This window comes from Halichoeres trimaculatus, unplaced genomic scaffold, assembly GCF_033239565.1.
Source record: "Halichoeres trimaculatus isolate MK-OKI-2021-1 unplaced genomic scaffold, fHalTri1.1 fHalTri1_scaffold_1, whole genome shotgun sequence".
NCBI classification, from domain to species: domain Eukaryota; kingdom Metazoa; phylum Chordata; class Actinopteri; order Labriformes; family Labridae; genus Halichoeres; species Halichoeres trimaculatus.
The window spans coordinates 26,610,524-26,630,964 of record NW_027437179.1 but is presented as its reverse complement, the minus strand read 5'-3'; the positions used below and the strand labels follow the sequence as shown (position 1 = coordinate 26,630,964).

At 38.6% G+C, this 20,441-nt stretch overlaps 2 protein-coding genes across 3 annotated transcripts; both read left to right on the top strand.

Moving 5' to 3' along the window:
• The first annotated feature begins 348 nt into the window (after positions 1–348).
• sfi1 (SFI1 centrin binding protein) lies at positions 349–10,849 on the top strand. 2 transcript variants are annotated; one of them, XM_074670357.1, is made up of 31 exons: positions 349–1,611; positions 1,689–1,760; positions 1,898–2,008; positions 2,097–2,191; positions 2,291–2,408; positions 2,495–2,597; positions 2,699–2,855; positions 2,946–3,107; positions 3,239–3,309; positions 3,390–3,482; positions 3,583–3,680; positions 3,846–3,912; positions 4,841–4,971; positions 5,082–5,163; positions 5,266–5,444; positions 5,525–5,600; positions 5,687–5,782; positions 5,897–5,973; positions 6,102–6,204; positions 6,293–6,389; positions 6,618–6,778; positions 6,875–6,949; positions 7,443–7,517; positions 7,617–7,793; positions 7,871–8,058; positions 8,142–8,213; positions 8,328–8,574; positions 8,754–8,808; positions 8,889–9,042; positions 9,135–9,234; positions 10,116–10,849. In XM_074670357.1, exons 1-31 carry the CDS (start codon positions 1,451–1,453, stop codon positions 10,284–10,286), a joined length of 3,624 nt encoding a protein of 1,207 aa, XP_074526458.1. In that variant the 5' UTR covers positions 349–1,450; the 3' UTR covers positions 10,287–10,849. The 2 variants fall into 2 exon arrangements, with proteins under 2 accessions (XP_074526458.1, XP_074526467.1); XM_074670366.1 differs by having other exon boundaries at positions 351–1,611; positions 8,910–9,042; positions 10,116–10,848.
• Positions 10,780–20,139, top strand: sxph (saxiphilin). The gene is made up of 17 exons (XM_074670439.1): positions 10,780–10,913; positions 11,236–11,399; positions 13,882–13,981; positions 14,065–14,241; positions 14,327–14,489; positions 14,567–14,631; positions 15,589–15,746; positions 15,828–16,014; positions 16,147–16,295; positions 16,391–16,481; positions 17,284–17,337; positions 17,420–17,602; positions 17,740–17,887; positions 19,002–19,084; positions 19,177–19,361; positions 19,466–19,652; positions 19,762–20,139. The coding sequence occupies exons 1-17, from the start codon at positions 10,859–10,861 to the stop codon at positions 19,806–19,808; spliced, it is 2,196 nt and encodes a 731-aa protein (XP_074526540.1). The 5' UTR covers positions 10,780–10,858; the 3' UTR covers positions 19,809–20,139.
• Positions 20,140–20,441: the final 302 nt, after the last annotated feature.

Below are 20,441 nucleotides of genomic sequence, written 5' to 3'. Positions count from 1 at the left end.
CGCCTTTGTAGAATTTCAGACAGTCTCCAGTTTGTCAGTATAGTCCATTTTTTTTTAATACAAAACCTTAAATATAGCTGATATTAACTGCAATTGAAAAGTTTTGATTTGTCTTTTTTGCTTCGAAAGTAAGAAATTTAAATGTAACTTCAAAACACTTAACAGGCAGTTTTTAGGCAGCTATTCATTGTTCTGGGGTTTGCCTGAATTGTTTTACTTTGTAGCCGTATGTACGTTCTGTACCATGAACGTGTTAGTCCCCGCTCTCGTAGGCTGTCAAAGACAAACATAACGAACGTGTACTGCTCAAGTCCGATACTTGGTTCCTTTCTAGCGGTCCGTATGGCACAGCAAGTGCGTATGGAATTTATTTAGGTAGTTGATAGTGTTTATTTATCACTAGCTTGATACAAGTCTTCAGAACACTAACGTTCAAGACGTACAGACAAATTAAATTCAGTTTTGTTTTGTTTGTAAAGTTATTGGGCACAAGCTGTGAGCTGATGCTGCCTTTTCCATCTTCTGACTGTGATTATGTCTGAAACAGTCAAGTAGAAAGAATATTTCTTTTTCATTTACCAGGACTTACGGTACATAAAGGCTTTATTTGTCACGCCATTTAGAAAGCAAAATTCCCTTTTTAATCTGTGGTGAGCTCTGCGAGCGCTTTGTAAGTTGGGAAAGAGTTGCAGTCGAAAACGATTTATCTCACTCTATGAAATAGAGTACCAAATCCCCAATACACACCACTAGGGCCCAGAAGTGCTAAAGCAAGGTTTCTAAAGGTCCTGAACACTGACAGTTACCAAAGACGGCATTTTGGGGTCAGAAGGGAAAGTCTGACGTTTTTATTTTGTAGGGAACTTAATGCACTTCATTGGGGCATCTGGTGATCAAACAACAACCAATTTTCACCCCATGTATTGTGTTGTTAAAGTGGAACACTAATAAGACGAAATGTCAGTCTATCTGTAATTTTTTTCTTTCGTTGAAACGAAAAAAAACCCCAGATAGACTGACATTTCTTGCATTTTGTGCATTTGCTCTAATTAGAGCACATGCGCGACTTGTTTCAGGTGCCTTTTATGCAATTTCAGCCGGTGCATATTATACCTTGAAAAACACTAGCAAAACGACTTCCCTCAATCGTTGTTGAAGCCATGATTTACGTTATGAAGTGCCGTAATTTCTCTTAAACTGTGCTGTGCAAACAAGTACTACTTAGGCCTATATATTCGATCGATTAAAATCAGTCAACTAAAGGCACGTTGTTACTATTGGCGCATTCAGCTTTCCGTAGTCTCCAGTGCGCTTTCGTGTTCACGTGACAAGGCAAAACAAACGCGCGCCTCTTGGTTACCGAAGAAACATGTAGCACACCTGAAGGGTGTAGATTTTTATATTTTTGAAGGGATTTTTTTCTTTCATTTCGCTATTGGCCCAACTTGTAATGATGAAAACTACCGCTAAGCAGCAACCAGTTAAACCTCGGCCAAATGCTTTTGGTGACGGTCGATCTGCACAAGTGTGTAAAAGTCACACCAGAAAGATTCCCTATCGAGTTGGGTACAGCTGGAACAAAGGTGGAAGACTCAAGGAACTCAGAATAAGGTGCAGAGAAACTTAATATACTACATTTCAGCTCCGTACTTGTATGTTATAAAATCATAATTTTTCATTCACTCCAGGCACTTGGCAAGAAAGTTTTTGAAGATATGGATCCAGAGGACCTTTGGCCGCATACTTCCTCACAAAGCAAGGTCACATGTAACATTTTGCTAATTAATAGTTCCTCAAAAAGTTTTTACCGTAACATGGAAAAAGTCTCCTACTTAGTTTTCCACTCTTAAAAGTCCTGCCTGAGTCCGTCAACTTAAGAGAGTATTATATGTTGCAGATCCCACTATGACAGAGTTGTCTTGAGACGAGCTTTTGCAGGATGGAGAGATGAGTGGTGGACATGCAGGAGAGAATGGAGTCTGACAATGGTGGCTGAGTGTCACTACAGGTACACAGTACTACCATGAGCGTTATTCAACTACTCACATACGGTGAACACTTGTGTGTACTAATAAGTTAAATTTTTTGTGTCTCAGGTATTTTCTGTGTAACTTGGTGCTCCGTCACTGGCAGACATTTGTTTTACTGCGGAGAGAAAAGAAGCAGAAACTCCAAAATGCTCAGATGTTTGGTATGTTTGTGTCTGAAACAATAAGAGATCATTTTATCTTCAGACTTGTATGCTTTTAGATAATGGTTAGTCTCTAACAACTGTGTTTATCTTGAATAGCTGATAGGAAAAGGATGTGTCAAGTCTGGGGTGGATGGAAGGTTTTTACAGACCTGAAGTATGTTAAAAAAAGGATGCTTGGATCTGCACTGGAGCTGAACAGACTCACAACTCTGCAGTAAGAAGATTTTCTTGATTATCACATCTTCACTGCAGTGCGTTGATATCTGGTTTTAACATTTTTTTTTATTTTTACCTCTGCAGTTCAGCTTGGAGACTCTGGCAGACTAGGCTGCACCACTGTCAGCACTTGTACACTTATGAGGACCAAACCTCAAGACATAGGAATCAAACTATACAGCACAGGGTAGGACATACTCTAAAGTGTCACAATCACAGTTATTGAACAGTATCTGTAATAAATACTTATTTTTTCATTTTAAATTCTGTATTGTATTTCTATCAAAGGCTTGGTTAAGATGGAAAGAAATGCACACAGCAGCTCTTTGTCAGAAAGAGAAGGAATCCAAAGCTGACCATCTCTTCATCCTCAACCTGAAAAGAAAAACACTGCAACGCTGGAAAAGCCATGTGTCTTTAGCCCAAACAAAGAAAAAGTCACAAGGTAAAAACTGATCTAATTAATTTATTATTATATTACACTCGATAATCTCCTTTTAAACCATTAAAACCTGAAATCCAAATATCCTTGTAGAAGTCGCCCAGAACGCCTGCCGCCTCCGCCTGTTGATGATGTGTTGGAGAAAGTGGAAAAATGCATTGCATCTCAAATGGAAGGAGGAGGATCGCCTGCAAGCTGCAGAGTGTTTGGCCATACAGTGTGTCACACGCAGAGCACTGGAGCACTGGAAAGCTTGTATCCTATATAAGCAAAATATACATTTTTTTTTTTCATACCAGCTAACTATGTGACCATTTGAAGGATTTCAAAGGGATTGTTATCAGCACAGTGTTGTGCAGCTGTATGATTCTTGAGCAGTTTCTTAGATGTGATGCTGTGCAGAGAGGATGCTGAAAAAGACAGGATTGCAGCTCAACATCATCATCATCATCTGCTGGTGAGACGCTTTGTAAATAGAGCAAGTACATATACATGGAGAGCTTAGCACATGTATTAATTGCTGTATTTGTGTTGCAGCATGCTGGTTTTCAGGGATTTTCTCTTAATGTCATCAGGAAAAAAACGCATCGGCTGGAGAACAACATGGCTGTTCAACAGTATCATCAAACTGTAATTACTGAGCACTACATCATATTTCTGGAGTCAGAAATATATGCATTTGATAATGTTTCCAAGAATTAAAAAGATTTAATGTTTGTGCTTTTTATAGATGAAAACCAAGTATTTGAAGCTGTGGCAGGACCGTCTTGAGGAGGCAGAAGACAGGAGTTTTCAACCCCAAGCTGAGATGGCACTGCACAACTACCGGTGCTTTTATTTGCATTTTGTACTCTGTGTCAACTGCCTCTTTTATCTTTCAGATTAAAAAAATGTTAAGAAATCCCAATCCAAGCTAAAAGCATCAATTATCAACTTTTATGTATTTCATAAATTTAGTTTAATAATCAACACATTTTGCTTTTTTTTTTTAAGTACATCCTTGCTGACTTGCTGTTTTCAGTACTGGAGGGAGTCACTTGCAGAATGGAGACACATGCAGGTATGCTAATAATAGCAAAAATGTTTTCAGTGCTAACATATGTAAGGATACAGTGGTCATGAACTTTGACTACAAAGAAAAAATTAAGGACACATTAGAAGAGAATTTTGTAGTCTTCATGGGGTAACCTGTAAATAGTTTTAATAGTATGTGCTTCTCAAAAGAAAGTTAAAATACTAAAAAGGAAAAAAAAAACTTTTTTGTAGTTACGGCTCTGTTGTAGGGATGGGTACCGAATTAGGTACTTTTGTAGGTACCGACCAAATTCTGTCAAAAGTACCGGGTACCGACTCACGTAAAAACAAAAGGAACCATGTTAAGGTACCTCAATGCATCCTTGTGACTGTGAGGGAGAGGAAGTGTAGGCAATTTTCCATGCTGGACATGAACACAGCATTGCAAGGTTATATATTGAAGAATAAATATGTTCAATTGAAAAACTTTGAGATTTTATAATTAAACAAATTGATATTTTTTACCACATAAAAAGTACAGAAAATTGGTACCGTTGAGTACCGGTACCAATTGCTAGGTACCGGTACTCAACGGTACCGTATAGTGTCAAATGTAAAAGGTACCCATCCCTACTCTGTTGTAAAAGGTTAAATGGTTGCCTAAAAGAATAAATTATGTAAAAGCATAGGCATAGAATTAAGCCCAAGCTTTAACATTCATTTGATGTATTTTAACCCCACCTCTGTTCATTTGAAACATTTATGTACCTTGTACATATTCCTTAGTGGTGAGAAATTGTCAAAACTAGCTAAAATATACTCACAGATAATCATAGCAACATTCATACACTGGCAGGACAATGTGACAGTTTAAAAATCTATCCAATGGTATTTTATCAGTAGGGAAGTGATACCCATGTGACCCAGTTTCCTGTATAGTTTACCCAACATCATTTCACCATGTTTTTCTCCAGGAACTGGAACATCATGCAGACCTTTGGTTTGCTGAACGCGCAGTGCCTCGGTGTTTCAACTTGTGGGTTGAATTTACTCAGCAGAGAAAGCTCAGTAAACAGATGAGACACAAAGCAGCAGTCTTCAATCAGTAAGTTGCCACTTCTTCCACTTACATCCTTACATTCATGTTTGTACTTACGAGACGGTTGACTATTAGTCTGGTTTTTGCTCTATCTTCTGTTAACACTGTGTTATCAGACAGCGCCAGTACTCATGGGTGTTTTATACCTGGTGGAGCCGATCAGAAGAGCACAAGGAACAGATGCTATCCGAGAGGATGGTATGTTTGCAATAAATAACCACATAGCTGTAAGGTACCACATATTATTGATTTAAGTGCAAGGTTAGGTTGGTTGGTAGACTAAGAGGTGACTGTCAACAGGCTATCCTACATGAGGAGCGATGCCACCTGCAGAGAGCCTGGAGTCACTGGAGGCAGCGCACAGAGCAGCAGATCATGGAGAAAGAGAAACAAGAGGCTTCAGAGCTCCTGTACAAACACCAACTGCTTCACAAGACAATGACTCAGTGGAAGGATAACAGCACAGAGATGCGAAACAGGTGGACAAAGGTGGTCCGCTATAGAAAATTCTTGTCTATTGGTTAGCACATAATTTGAACTATGATTGTTTGCTCATCAGGAGAAACCGGGAGCAGCAGGCCTGTCATCAGGGCAATCTACGCAACATGAGATGGGCTGTGGAAAAGTGGAAAAAGGTGACTGGGAAGTTTACACCTTTTCTTCCTTAAAGTTTTAGAAAAAGAAATGTTAACTTGTTTTTGTGACTTGTGTGTTTGCTCAGTTTGTTCATAGCCAGAAGGTGAAAAAAGACAAATTGCAGCAGTTGCAGCATCACCATGAATTTAAACTCCTACGTCACACTTTTGTGGCTTGGAAGGTAACATCAGCACTTTGAGATCAAATTATATATATATTTTAATTGTTGTTTTAAGCTTGCTTATATAAAGTTAATGTTAAAGCTGAATCATTCTTTTACCTGCTGTGCTCACAGATTTACACCCAGCAGATGTCTCAGATCTATGGTCATGCAGAGCAACTTTACATCCAGCAAAAAGAAAATTTTTGCAGGTATTGAGCTCAGTGATAGATCTTTTTGTAATAACTCGTGAATATCTAAGTATATAGTCTGAAGTACAAAACCACCAACTTCTGAACAATGCTAATACCTACTCCTATTTTTTTTTAAATCTCTTTAGAAAGGTTTTGCACGTCTGGAGGGGGAACACTGTTCTGCTGACCGAAGTCAGGCTCATGGAGTGGCGAGCACAGCATCACTATAACCATGTCCTTCAGCTTAAGGTTTTAGAGCATTCTGAAGCCCTGAAACACAAAATATCAGTGTATTCAAGGCCTTTTCTAAATGCCTTTCTTGCTCTGAATCTGTCAGGTGTTTCTTGGCTGGAAAGAAGCAACAGAGCATGCAGTGTTAAAAAGCCTCCAGCAGAGGGAGGCAGTCAGCACGGTTCTGAGGTCCAAAAATGAAGGTGACACTGATGCATGATGCACAGTTTAATGTTCATTTCATCATTTATTTTTGGTCTATAAATCTATTTAATTTAAATTCATTAACTAAAGTATTTTTTTTCTGTTTTTAGATCAAATATTTCGACTTTACAATAAAACTTCATGTAGTGTCAGTGTTTAACTTTAGTGATCAGACGCATGTACAATATGTATTGTGCTTTGTTTAACTTGACAAATCTGTTGTTCAGTGCTGCTGCTGCAGTCTCTCAGACAATGGAGGAACCAGGCCAGAGCCGCTCGAAAAGAGAGGATTTGCATGGAAAGAGCTAGACGGCACCATGAATCCAAACTCCTCTCCAAGGCAATGAAGGCATGGAACAAGCATCACTGCCAGTGTCGCAAAAACAAGGTGGCACCTTCACACTCCAGTAACTGTTATATAAAACCACAGTGTCGTTTTAATGCTGTAGTTGAAATCTTTTTAATCAATGTGATTACTCTGCAGGTTATGAAACGACAGGGATTATTGTTGCTGAGGCTAAAGATGTACCAGACATACTTTGAGCAATGGAGAATAAAGGTTAGTAAGTACTTCTTGATGATCAAACAATTCAGTCCCTTGGAAGTCATGATACAATTTTTGAATACCCCAGTAGCTCAGTAATTTTTAATACCCTTATACAGCTCTGGGGGATTTTTTTTAAAGCTTTAATTTCTTTTCTTTTTTTTTTTTTTTAAATAAGATTGAGTTTTTTGTCCTGGAGTTTACTTTCAGAGAGACTAATGGTCTGGATAGCCCACCCTCTGTTGCTTTATTTGTTTTTAACTGTCTCTCATATGTCCTCAAACTTAAATCCAATATGAAACACTACATTTCTAAAGTAGCCTTTTAAAATTGGAAGTCCAAGCCAAAAAGAAAAGGAAATTCAGAGAACTACAGTTGTTTGATTCATTCAAAGTTACACTGTATGGATCACCAGTATGAATCTGAATGAAGAGTCTGTCTGATATTTGTGTTTGATTTAAGGCAGATAAACTCTTGACCATGACTTTAGTTTCCTTTCTGCTCACAGCTGCAGCACAGACGGAGAGAAGCGCAGCAGACGCAGCGAGCACTCTGGCACTGGGCCCTCTCTCTCCAGGCCAAGGTAACACCTGCTGAAGGCATTCTTCTCCTTCTGCTTAAAGGAGTGCTGAACCTGTAGCATGGATGCTCAGGTGTTTGTCTTTTTGTGCTTGTTCTGCAGGTGTTGTGTGGATGGCGGCTCTGGGTCATGGAGCAGCGCAGGAAACAAGAGCAGGCAGCCAGAGCTGCTAAAGTTTACAGAGATCAGCTGCTCAGCGAGGGTGTGACGTGCATCCTTGCATATGCTGATCACATGAACGATCTCACAACAAGCCTCACACAACAAGACAGAGAGCAGGTGGAACACTGTGTTAATGTGTTTGCATGTCAAATATTAAATTTGAGTGTCATACTGAGTCTCCCTGTGTTTTGCAGAGGTCCCAACATCTGCAGAAAGTGCTGTGTAGCTCTGCACAGCAAACTGTGTGTAAACCACAGACAGAACAAGAGGTCAAAGGTCAGCTGCCAAAGAAAAGTGTGACCTTCTCTTTGAGTGGACTGGAGAGTGTCTCCCCATCTGTCTCAGCAGAGCAGGAAGTTGAAGACGGAGATCTAAGGAAGCTGTGAGTCTGAGGTCCTGACAGGCTGTGAATCAGTGCAAAACGCTTAGAAACAGAAACGCAAAAAACGTTTCCTTCTTTTTCAGAGTGCTCAGCCGTTCTCATCGTCAACAGCCAAGGCGCTGTGAGGAACTGTTCGGATCTCCTTTAAGAACAAAGTACTGCCTCTTTTTCTACATAGTTAAATACAGACATAAGATTTTGAGTTAGTAACCGCTGTAAACTGAAATTGTCACTGTACTCTTCCCAACTTTTTTTTTTCCTGTTTTCAGCCCTCAAGAGCATTTTGGTGCCAAAGCTGCACTTAAACCCTCTGAGCTCTGTCCAGAGGAGAACAATCATACAGTGTCCTCCTGCAGCTATCCAGCCAAAGACCCGGTCACTTACACAACACACATCATTCACCAACCTTCTGTGCCAACCTCTGAGATTCATGTCTCGACTGAGGACTGTAATCAGGAAAACCAAGATGTTCTGTTACCCCCCTCTGCTTTCATGACCACTGGACTCCAAAGCAAGGTATAAGCCTGTTTTACGTGTCAGGATGGATTAAATGCTATATTTAAGGAATGTTTTTTAATGTCTTCTTTTAGGGAACTCATAAAACAAAGGGTCTCTCTGGCTGCAAAATAAAGGGTTGAAAAATGCCTTAAAGTGTATTTATTCACATGAGTTTTATTGCTGTTTTGTATTTCAAGTCAGGAAATACCCCATCCATCCCTGATTTCAAACAACAGTCTTCAGCCTACCCAGGTAAAGTTCCCACATGTTCTATCCTCAAATCATCCAAAGTTAATATATAGATTATGGATTTATCGAAATGCCCAAGAAAGTTCCCATTTTGCTTCTTAAAGATGTGCATCTGAAAGTACTGAGCGAGGGAACTCTGGAAGAAGCAGCAACTCATTCAGCTTCATCTCTGACCAGTGAACTTGTCAGGATCCAGACCGACATGCAGATGTACCAACAAGACAGGAAGCAACTTCGGTTAGAATTTGCAAGAGCAGCTTTTCCAAACCTATAACACATCAGCCTCCTTACTGAATAGTGAGTGTGTGTGTGTGTGTGTTTTCTTTCAGGGCTTGGAAAAAACTGAGACAGGTGTTCCAGAGATGGCTGCAGACTAGTGGAAAAGACGAACAAATGGACAAGAGCACTTTTTTGCAAGAGTTGAAGGAAGTAAGAGGATATTTTTTTCTTTTATGTTTAACAGAAACAAGGGGTTGTGTATAACCTGAACCCTAGACAGATACAAGCTTATAGACCATGATTTTATAATGAGGTGTTCTATCAATCGGCTATGGAAGCCCCTAAAGGTCATAGTTAAATACATTTTATTTCCCTTGTTTTTTGAGATAAAAAGTTCATTTCAGTTGCTTTCTTGAGAACTTGACCTATTTTTCTCATTATCTTGAGAAAACCAGTCTTGGCTTCTCAAGCTAATGGGATCATTTATTCCTGTATCATGAAAAAAAAAACACATTTTCTCAAGATGAAGATTTTTTTTTTTAATTTATCCAAAAATTAGTTGAGTAGGCTGATTGCTATGATTAGCCAGATTTTTTTCCCCTGAGATAATTAGAGGAATAAATTAAGACTCTGGATGATTAAATGTATTTAATCATGGTATTTTAGGGCTTCTGTTGTTGGCCCAACACATGTTTTCCCCTGACTTCACCGAAAGCACATTCTGAATGTTGGAAAAGTCTCGGAAAGGGACCATTTTTCTAACATCCAAAAGACTTACAAGTCCTGAAAAAAGATTGATTGTCTTGTTTTATAGAGCTATTAAAATAGCTGCGTCAGTAGTCTACAGTTCCACTCTATTTGAGCACGGGGGCTCCAGAGGTGCTAGCCATTAGAAAAAGTAAGCTATGTTAAAAATCCAAATGTCCCTCTCTGCTGTTTTGTGTTCTGCATGCATTCCTTTTACATTTTTGAACCATAAATTGTCAGCTGTAAAAAAAAAAAAAGTCAGCAGTCATGTAAGGGAAAACTGTATGAAATCACTGACACAGTTCTTTTACCTGAGTCACAGTTGATATTTTTGATGTTGACAGCTGGAGGAACGCATTGCCCATCTCTCCTCTGACCTAGAAGACAGAAAACCAATGATGCTGCTTCACACAGAGAGGATTCAGCATTTACGGACTGTCCTTTCTTCCTCGGGAGCTCCTCTCCTCTGTGAGATGGCAGGGGATGATCTGTCTTTACAACACGACAGGAAATAATACTCCAGAGGGGTTTCACCTGCTGACTTTGAACTGTTGTCTATCTGCCTTCAATTTATTTTTTATAATAACTCACTTCAGAGTTTAGGACATGTTTCTTTTATCAGCTCTTACCTGATTTGTTACAAGGTTACCTCTTTGTTAAACTGCCCTCTGGTGCCTTTTCTATATTCAAAGTTTGAGAAAATACTGATAATCCCAAGAAATGTCATTTCTTCATATTAATATACTGTAAAATTTCCTGAGCATCTCCACAAAGAGAGATTAAGTAGATTGCTTGAAGCAGCTTCCACTGCTGCATCTACACTCAAGATCTATAAAAACATTGGCTAGGGGGCGCCCTTGTAACACATGGTGCTAAATATGATCCATATGTGGGAAAGAGTGACTGAACTGTTTTCAGAGGAGCTGCCCTTGCGCAATAGATTTTCTATTCATTCGTCAGTACAAGTGTCTTTAATACTTTAGGAAGTAAATTCTCGAGTGTCAGGGGTTTGAGACGAGCAGAGAGCACAGCCGTGTGTTGTTCTCTGCAGACTACAGCAGAAAGATTTAATCCAAAACTGTGCAGCATGCGAGGACTTAATGCCATTTTACTCTTTCTCATCTTTTGCAGCTGCATCAGGGGTAAGTTATATGACTATAATTAGTTTTGCTAAACTATTTAATAAAGCTGTTTTAAAGACATTGTTGCAAAATATTTTTTGTATTTTGTTGACAAGAGACTTTTTTTGTTGATGTAAAGTTTTTTTATTTGTTTTGGGAATTATTAAAACTGGCTCAGTCATTTTTAAATGATGTGAAATTGGACTTTTATTTTTTATAAATGAGTGCAGACAAAGGTATTAGACACCTCAGTCTTACTCACACATTAATTCAAGGAGATGATGAATTCAGTGCAATATGTATTGATGATGTTTAGTGTTTAATCTCACCCTGACATGTGAAGCTAAGAAGATGCGGTGGTGCACGGTGTCTGATCCTGAGCACAGGAAGTGTGCGGAGCTCGCTAAAGCTCTGGTAGCAGTGCTGCCGCCCGCTGCTGTGGCAGCTTTTGCCAGACTCTCATGCATTCGAGTGTCAAGTACAACCGAGTGCATAGACAGGATTAGGGTGAGTCATCTCTTTTTACATGCATGAAGTTACTGTGGCCTGAAGATGTGCCAAAGAAAAAGAAGTCACTGCTGCAATAATGGCTAAAAAATATCTAAATATAATAATGCTGATACTACTATGACTGTACCTTTAAAAACAAAAGTGCCAAGACATACATAAGAACAAAGCATGACTCAAAGAAACTACAGAAAATAACTATACCATTGAAAAATACCCTGACAATAAAAAAAACGAGGTGTGAAACTGACATAACAACAGAGCAACTGAGCAACATGAAGGTAAAAGCAGTAAGAGAGTTAAAAGAGATTTAAGATAATTCAAAGAGCAGTAAATACATGAATAGCAGAAAGTAGTGAAATACATTGAGGAATTTAAAGGTAAGGAGAATTAGGTGTTAAAACATGAAGAAAATCATCAAATCAGTGAGGACTTATCTAAATGGTTTTTAATTAATTAGACTATATACACCAACTCAAGCAACTCAGTTATTTATGCATTCTATGATCTTTTGTCATTTCTCCTATTGTATGACGGTTTAGACTCAGTGTTCATTTTCAAATTTTACAAATCTCTCATCCTCATCAATAAACAGTGAAGCTCTAAAAACAATGGACAAAACAAACATCCATTGGCATCACTGCCACATTCTGAAAAACTATAATCTACTGAGCTTTGACAGCTTCATGCACCTCCCTTTCCTCAAATTAGTTTTTAAAAGTGTCAATAATCTGGCCCCTGAACCTCTTTCCAAATTTGTTCAAAGGCAGAGCAGCAGCAGAATAGACAGTCAGCATTCTCTATTAAAGAGGGGAAACTTTGGAATTCATTACCAACTGAAATCAAACTGAACACAGATTTAAAATCCTTCACTGTCAAGGTCAAGTGCTGGCTCAAAGAAAAACAGAGCTGTGACCATTCTTAGTCTGCCATGTTTTTTAATTTCCTGTTTAAACCTGGAATTTGCTTTTTTTTAGGTTGATGTGTTTTTAATTTTATTGTTATCCTGTTATTTCTATTTTTGCTATTTTATTGCTGGTAAATGCACATTTTATGACCTAGTTACTTAAAGGTCCAACTAGGGAGACAAGAGTTGGAAATTAGCACTCACTATAAACTCTGTGCAGAACATCAGATTCGTGCTTTGTTGTGAACTATGTTAAACTGCATCGTCCTTATCAAATAAATAAATTCAAATTCAAAAATAGATCAACAGATACAGAGACATTCTTAAATATAGAGCAAACCATGGTCATTTAAATATATGCAATAACATTGTGCAAATACAACAATAAAAAGAAATTAGAGGACCTCATGTTTGTGAAAGTGAGTTTTTGAGAAGTGATTTAAAAGATGAAAATGAATCTGAAGAACTTGGTGTTTTTTATTTCGGCAGCAGCTCATTGCCTCCACAAAATATCATATAGTTTAATATCAACAAAATGAGAAGAACATTGCTAAAGTGAGTTACTTCATTCTAGAAGAGAGAGTCTGGATAAAGGGTAAAGTAAACTGACGAGTGATCAAAATTTGTTTTGTTTTGTTTTCTCACCTTTAAGTTGACTGTATGGTTTAACTGTAATGTTGTTTCATTGATCGTGGGTGTCTTCCTTGATTAGGCAAAAGTGTTAAAAGCCTACTAAAAGTGAACTTATGAGGTTAGCTCGTAGACTGGGGTTGACATTATTACTTCAAAACTTCAGAGAAGAAATAAATCACCCCATGCTACAGAAACAGCCCGTGTTTTCACTTTTCATGACAAAGATTCATAAAAAGTGTTTGGTTTTACACCTGATGAGCAGCACAACTAAACTTTTTTTTTCTGAGAAAGCAACAGCAAAGAGGCACCTATTCATCTGAAAAACCTGTCTGCAAAAATCAACACAAACCAGTATTTCTATGCTGTTTTTTTTTTTTTTTTAATTTGGCTGCACTTCTTGATGCAGTTACATCAGAATGAAGCCATTATTTCCATATAACTTTAAAACAAGCTTTTATACAACTTCTATACAGCACTGTGTTTTCCATTATTGGCAACCTTATTGGCCCAAACATAGCCTTTTACTGTTGAACTGTCCCTGATTACAACCTGTTTTAAAGTATTTCCATTGTTGGTGTGGAACAAAAAAACATTATTGAAAACACAGGGTGAGACAAAGCCCCTGACATGTAGTGTTTTCATTAAAACAGCTGTTATTATTAGATAAATGTGGCTGTTTGAAATGTTGAAGACCCCTGCTCAACACGTGCAGCTGTGTTTCATGGCAAGTTGTACTGCTGCTTTAGATAAATGATCAAACATCAGCAACATCTGGGAGAGTCTGAGGCTTTGAATTCCTCTCTGATGAATCATTATTGTCATGTAATAATGCTCTCTGCTGGGGTAGTTTATATAATGAAGTCTTGAAACATGTATGACACCACTACACTACACTACACTACAACTAAACCTATAAAATAACCCTTTAACTCTCTGTGTCAGGCTAACCGTGCTGATATAGTGACGTTGGATGCTGGAGAAGTTTACTCTGCTGTCAAGCAGTTTGGCCTTGTTACCATTGCCAAAGAGATATACAGCGATGGTAGGTTGACCCCACACCCCTGAGACTTTTCAGCTCATCTCTGCAAAACGATGACTCTCTGTGTCTGCGTGTCTCGCCTCAAGGAGGCTGTATTCTGTCAGTGGCCGTGGTGAGAAACAGCAGTCTGGACATACGCTCCCTTCAGGGCCGCAGGAGCTGTCACAGTGGGGTTCGGTGGACGGCTGGATGGAGTCTTCCTCTTGGCTTCTTGCTCTCCCGCAACTATCTGAGCTGGTCAAAGGAGCAACCCCTCAGCCAGGGTAATGAACTGTTGCTGCAGTGTGGATGTTCAGTCTTTCTTCTGCTGATTCTTTTCCTCTGACTTGTTTTTCTTCTCTCGAGCAGACGTCAGTGCCTTTTTCAGTGGCAGCTGTATTCCTGGTGCTGCTGCCATGGCTCCAGCTCTCTGCGCTCTGTGCCAAGGCCAGAAGTCCTACATCCGCCAGAAGAATTACCACTGTGAAACATCCCAGAGTGAGCCGTTCTACAACAGCCAAGGAGCCCTCAGGTTGGGCACAAGCCCTCAACTTGTGATTCCAAGACATAATGAGCCTTAATAGCACAGCCTCTTTGTCCTCTTCACAGATGCTTGAGGAGTGGAACAGGAGATGTTGCATTTGTGGATCATTTAGCTCTTGAAAGTATTGAAGGTAAAATTTCCTCTGATGGATTTATGTACACTGCAAAAACTGAAATCTCATCAAGTTTTTTTTTCTCTCGTTTTTAGTAAATATGTATTTTTAGGCTTAATATAAGCCACATTCACCTGACCAGTCCAGAAAAATGTCTAATTTCAAGATATGTCAAGTAAAAAATGAGGTCTGAATTGTCTGTAACGAGAAAAAATAAATCTACCAGTGGGAGTAAGAGAAATGTGCTTGTATTTAGACATTATTTTAATCTTGACAAGAACATTTCTCTTACTCCCGCTGGCAGATTTTTTACTCATTACATGCAATTCAGACCTCATTTTTGTCTTTAAATAACTTGATATAAGGCATTTTTCTGGACTGGTCAGGTGAAGGGGGCTCATATCAAGTCTAAAAAACACATTTTTACTAAAAATCAAGAGAAAAACACTTGATGAGATTTCAGTTTTTTTGCACTGTATCATGACTCTTAACTTTTTTTCTGCTCAAAACCCAAACTTTTCTGAGATATCCTTGTTTCATTGCAGTATCTCTGTTCTCAGTCCACTCAGGGTCTTTCTCTGCATTTTGTCCCTCATATCTTTCTTCTATATGTCCTGCCAGCATTACATTGTCAATACTGTCTCCTGTACCAGAAACACAGTTGTGAAAAATAATTCCCTGTTTGAATGATAATCTACAGGTACACATTTTCCTATATAGGAAATAGACATTTCCAAATAGACATTGTTCATTTTGTCTCAGACTCTTATTAAAGCTTTTGGGTGTTTAGTTAACATCTATCAAAACTATTTAGGTGTGGTAACTAAGGTTTTGATTGACACGCCAGTCAAACTAAACCATGGCAACACAACACTCTTGGGCATCAAGCAAAAAGCTGCCATGTTGACAATATCCTCAAACTTGAGAGAACTGTCTAAAGCCTGTTACGCTTCTCTTTCCTGTTCATTCTCTCAGACAGTGATAAAGATGACTTCAGGTTGCTGTGTACAGATGGCACTCAGGCCCCTCTCAGCCACTACAGAACCTGTAACCTGGGTCGAGGTCCAGGAGCAGGCACAGTCACCAGATTTAACTTTCGCAAGATGGCTCGTAAATTCCTGACAACAGTGCAGGTACACTCTCATGCAGGTCCATGCTACATGTCCATTTTTTTACTATTTGACCCTATTTGAATATTATTTTTTGTTGCTTAGATGCTGTTTGGACCTCGAGGACGGGAAAGGCAGCGCTTCCAGCTTTTTAACTCATCTTCTTTCGATGAAAGTGACCTTCTCTTCAAGGATGCAACAGAGAAACTGGCTGTTCTGCCAGACGACATGGATGTCAGTCAAGTGCTTGGACTGGATTATGTGGCTCTCCTCAAAGGTCTTGGACATGAAGGTATACTATGATTTGTTCAGTTAGTTATTTGTGGGTTAGTTGTTTAAAACCCTAACCCAAGTTGTGACTGTTTGAGCTCTGAACAGTCTGGGTGTGACTTTATAACACTTACAAACCTGTGTATGTGTGCAGGGAGTTCTCTGGAGGACAGTGTTATTCGATGGTGCTGTATCAGCCTTGCAGAACAGAAGAAATGTGAGCAGTGGGCTCTAAGTATAAAATCTGATCCTCTGGTTTGTGTCAGGGCCGTCTCAATGCGCGACTGTATTGAGAAAATTAAGGTAAGTCATCACAGTCCCATGAAGAGGTAGTACTTAATTGCACTATAAAAACATTAAACCTGTTTGTTTGCCCAACATTGCATGTTCTGTTTCAGAGAGACGAGGTGGATGCTGTCTCTCTGGATGCGACGCACACTTTCATAGCAGGCAAATGTGGTCTGGTTCCTGTAGCCACTGAATATTATGGTGAGATTTTTTTTTTCTTTCTAAAAGAGTAAACTCAGATTTAATGAACAAAAACAGGGATTCTAAATCTAGAGTCTTAACGATATTTCTAAAGCATTTTTGTACAATTTATCTGGCTCAGTAAAAATTATAGACAAGTGTACAAAATTACAACTGTTAGAATAAAAAAAATTGATGGGATATGTGAATTAGATACAATTTAATATAATATGATATAAAATATAAGGGGCATAATGTAATTCATAATAAATAATTCTATAATAAATAACATAATACTTTAATTCCTGCCAAATTTGGCAACTTGCTTCCAAAAATTCTCTCAAGAAAGAGATACACTTAAAAGAAAAAAAACCCTCAAAAGTCCCGTTCTTGATTCTTACCCTCAATAAAATCTAATCCATCTACATGATGTAGTTAGAGGCAAGAAATATACTTACAATTGAACTTGCTTGTAATCTGTCATTTTCTTTTTGCAGTATTGTAGGAAAACTTTTTCTTTAGGTCATCAAGATGTTTTTATTTAATACATAAACCCAGTCATTAACCCATAAGTACAACCTTACTTTTTGCTGTGCTTAACATCCAGCATACATGTTATATGTTGCTGTTAACTTTTTTTAAACAGATCACCAAAATAAAAGTCAGAGTCTAAAATTTTCAAGTTGGATTTCAACAGACATTTGTAGACCTTTTAACTTAAAGGGAAATTTATCATCAGATTGTTAATGACACTATCTGTAATGGTCGTCCTATTCCTGTAAAACACTGATCAGTCTCTGCTGTGTTTCTGCTTGACTTTTAGAGAGAGAAAGAAAATGTGTTCCTGCTGAGGGATCAACCCACTTAGAGACAGATGGTGAGACGGTGAGCTAAACAACCAACAATTCTGCTATATCATGTCAATACTGCCTCTACATTCAAACTTTGTCTGGCCTCAGTGCTGCCCTCAGTGGCTGCTGTGGCTGTGGCCAAGCGTTCCAGCAGGAACATTTTTATCGGGAATCTGCAGGGTCGTCGCTCCTGTCATGGCCACATGTACAGCCCTGCCGGCTGGCTGCTGCCATACAGACACACACTGAGCCTCGAGAACAACAGCAGCTCCCCCTGTGACCCAGACCAAGGTACTCACACAAGGATTACACTTTATATTTACACTGACAGCCCACATTTTCCTCTGATGTCTGCTAGTGTAAGTGGCATTTTAAACTAAGTCTCACACATTCTTTAACTTCCCTTCTGTTTTATTCTTTATTACTAGTGTACAACGATGTTTTTTGGAAAGGCTGTCTTCCTGGCTCTCAGGGGAATCTGTGTAAAGTGTGCATGGGAGGTACAGGAGAAGCTGCCACTAAACGTTGCGCTGACAACCACAACGAGCGTTATTATGGCAACATGGGGGCCTTAAGGTATGGCTTACTGAGAATCAGGACTTCCTGTTCACCTGTGATTGCTGCTTTGAGGTATATAGAAAGGTTTTTTTGAAGAACTAAACTATATTTTACTTCTTTATTACACCTGAACGCCAACTTCAGAAAGTTTTTGTTTCTAATTTCCTAGTTTTTGATTAAGGAATTATCCAAAAAAGTTGATGTGAAGGGACTGAAATAATGGGGCTCATCACTTCACAAAACCAAAACTTTCATAACCTCAAGAAGCTAATGTAGCTTATCAGGCCTTTGAGTGTTTTTTTTAAATAAAATTTATTATTTTTCCATATTGAGGACTTTAACATCATTATCGAAGCATCCCTTACCTTATCTTTTCTAGAGCCAATCTCATCATCACCTCTCTAATCCAGTGGACATACACAGGAGGGTTCTCCCCCTTCCAGTTTAGCAGTATCAGACAGCTGGCATGCTGTGATGCAAAGGCAATTGTGTATTTTGTGATAATGGGTCAATTTTAGGTCATCACTGACTACACTAAAGATAGCTATCAAAGGGTCCAGCTGCAGTGTTGCAGTGATGAAAAAAAAGGTCAAACTTTTGACTTTTTAGTAGAAAAAAATCGGAATCTATGATTTAAGTATTTGAGTAGTTACATTCTGTGACCTTTTTCATTATCCTTTCATGTAGGGAGCGGCTATTTAACCTTTGTTTAACCAGGAGGAACAAAAACACTTTGAGATTAAAAATCTCTTTTTCAAGACACTGTGTATTAAATCATTTTAAAAGTCATGATGTAGATTGATATCAAGAAATGTCTTAAAAATAGTTATCTTGTTGAACTTTTTGGCAGAGTAGTTGTTTCATTGTAAGATGCTGTAAAGGTTGTGATTTATTCTGCATAGGTTATTATTTACTTATAGTACTTTAAATTTCAAAAAAGGCTTTGACACATAAAAAACTTAGAAAGATAGGGTGTTAACTCTGTGGGTTTATACCATTGACAAACAGCTCAAACTTTGGTCATGCCTAGTCAACAATACTTCAGAGGCAGTATAATTGGGTTAAAAACGTGTGTCATCAGCTGTTATATTTCCTTCTTCTTATACTCTTGTTCTTGTACATGTCGTTTTAGGTGTCTGGTTGGTGATCCAAGTGGTAAAAGCTATGGTGATGTTGCTTTCCTTGAGCAGCATAACCTCCAGGCCAACATCCTCAGTGAGATACCCCTCCTAAAATTGAGACATCAATAAACAATGGTGGAAACGTGCTGTTTTATTATGGTATCACATCGTGTTTGACCTGTTTAGGTTTGAGCTCCACTGGTTGGGCGGATGGATGGGTGTTGTCAGACTTTGAGCTGCTGTGTGGTGATGGTCGTCGGGCTCCACTGTCAGAGTGGGAGAGCTGCAACCTTGGAGTCATCCCTCCAAACACTGTCATGACACGACCTGTGCTCACATCAAGAGTGTATGACTTCTTGATGAAGTCACAGGTCTGTGCATGTGATGGGTTTCCTCAAAAATTGTCAGATGTTTAAATTGTGCAACATTTAAAAACAGCCTCACGTTTACTGCATCTGCTTTTTAAATCATACAGGAAACTTTGGCAGCCAACCCAAATACCGAGTTCAAGCTCTTTGAGTCTCAGCAGTATGGAGAAAGTGATCTACTGTTCAAAGATGCAACTCAGTGTTTTGTCCACACAAGTCACATGACCTCCCGCTCCATCCTCGGAGAAGAGTTCTACAGTCACATAGAAAGTGTTTTCAACTGCACACACTCTGGTAAGGCAACTCGCTTAATGCTCATGTGTTCTTCTCAGATTACCCAGAAATATAATCACAAAACATTGTAATGCTGATGCTAATTTTGGCATCTGTTTTATCACAACAGACATCCTGGAGTTTTGTAATCAAGATGTTTGCAGCATATTCGAATAGATGTCACGGGAGCACCACCTTGTCATTTGATTCGATACCTCAGCCCCAGACTTTCATCTTTATTGGATCACTTTAAATCACTGATGCCACTATGCATAATTGGTCCTTAAATACCTCCAGTATTTCCCTCTGGCTATTGCCACTTCTTGCATCTCTTTCCCTTAATATCAGAGGTACTAGTAGAAGTTTTTTATGTTTTATGAGTTAAGAAGTATACAAGAGTGATATTTCATGCAAATTCAAGTCTTGTCTCTATTGTTGTATGTAATGCTCATCAATTACATGACTCTGTTATAAGCCCTTAAATGTTTGCTATACCCTTGTAAACAATGGTATAATCGTCACAAAGATCCTGGAGAGGTATTTGAAATAACTAAAATGTGAAAAATGTTATTAACAAATAAAAATAATATGGAGTGTATCGTGAATGTTAGGTATTTGGAACGTTCCTTCTTATTAACATGAAAAAATAAGCTATTGCCAATGTTCATCTTCCTCTGTTGTTAAATGTTGACCTTTGTAATGTTTGTGTTGACACTTTTTAAATGATTTAACCAAAACTAGTCTTGTGGGCTTCAGTTTCTTCTCAGAATATGTTTTACCTGATTGATTGATTAGTATCTCCAGCGATGT

Coding starts and splice junctions, on each gene's coding strand:
- sfi1 (XM_074670357.1), top strand. CDS start 1,451: ATGATGAAAACTACCGCTAAGCAGCAACCAGTTAAACCTCGGCCAAAT. Junction 4,972..5,081: donor AAAGCAGCAGTCTTCAATCA/GTAAGTTGCCAC, acceptor CTGTGTTATCAG/ACAGCGCCAGTACTCATGGG. Junction 7,518..7,616: donor CCCTCTCTCTCCAGGCCAAG/GTAACACCTGCT, acceptor CTTGTTCTGCAG/GTGTTGTGTGGATGGCGGCT.
- sxph (XM_074670439.1), top strand. CDS start 10,859: ATGCGAGGACTTAATGCCATTTTACTCTTTCTCATCTTTTGCAGCTGC. Junction 16,296..16,390: donor ACTGTATTGAGAAAATTAAG/GTAAGTCATCAC, acceptor GTTCTGTTTCAG/AGAGACGAGGTGGATGCTGT. Junction 19,362..19,465: donor ACTTCTTGATGAAGTCACAG/GTCTGTGCATGT, acceptor TAAATCATACAG/GAAACTTTGGCAGCCAACCC.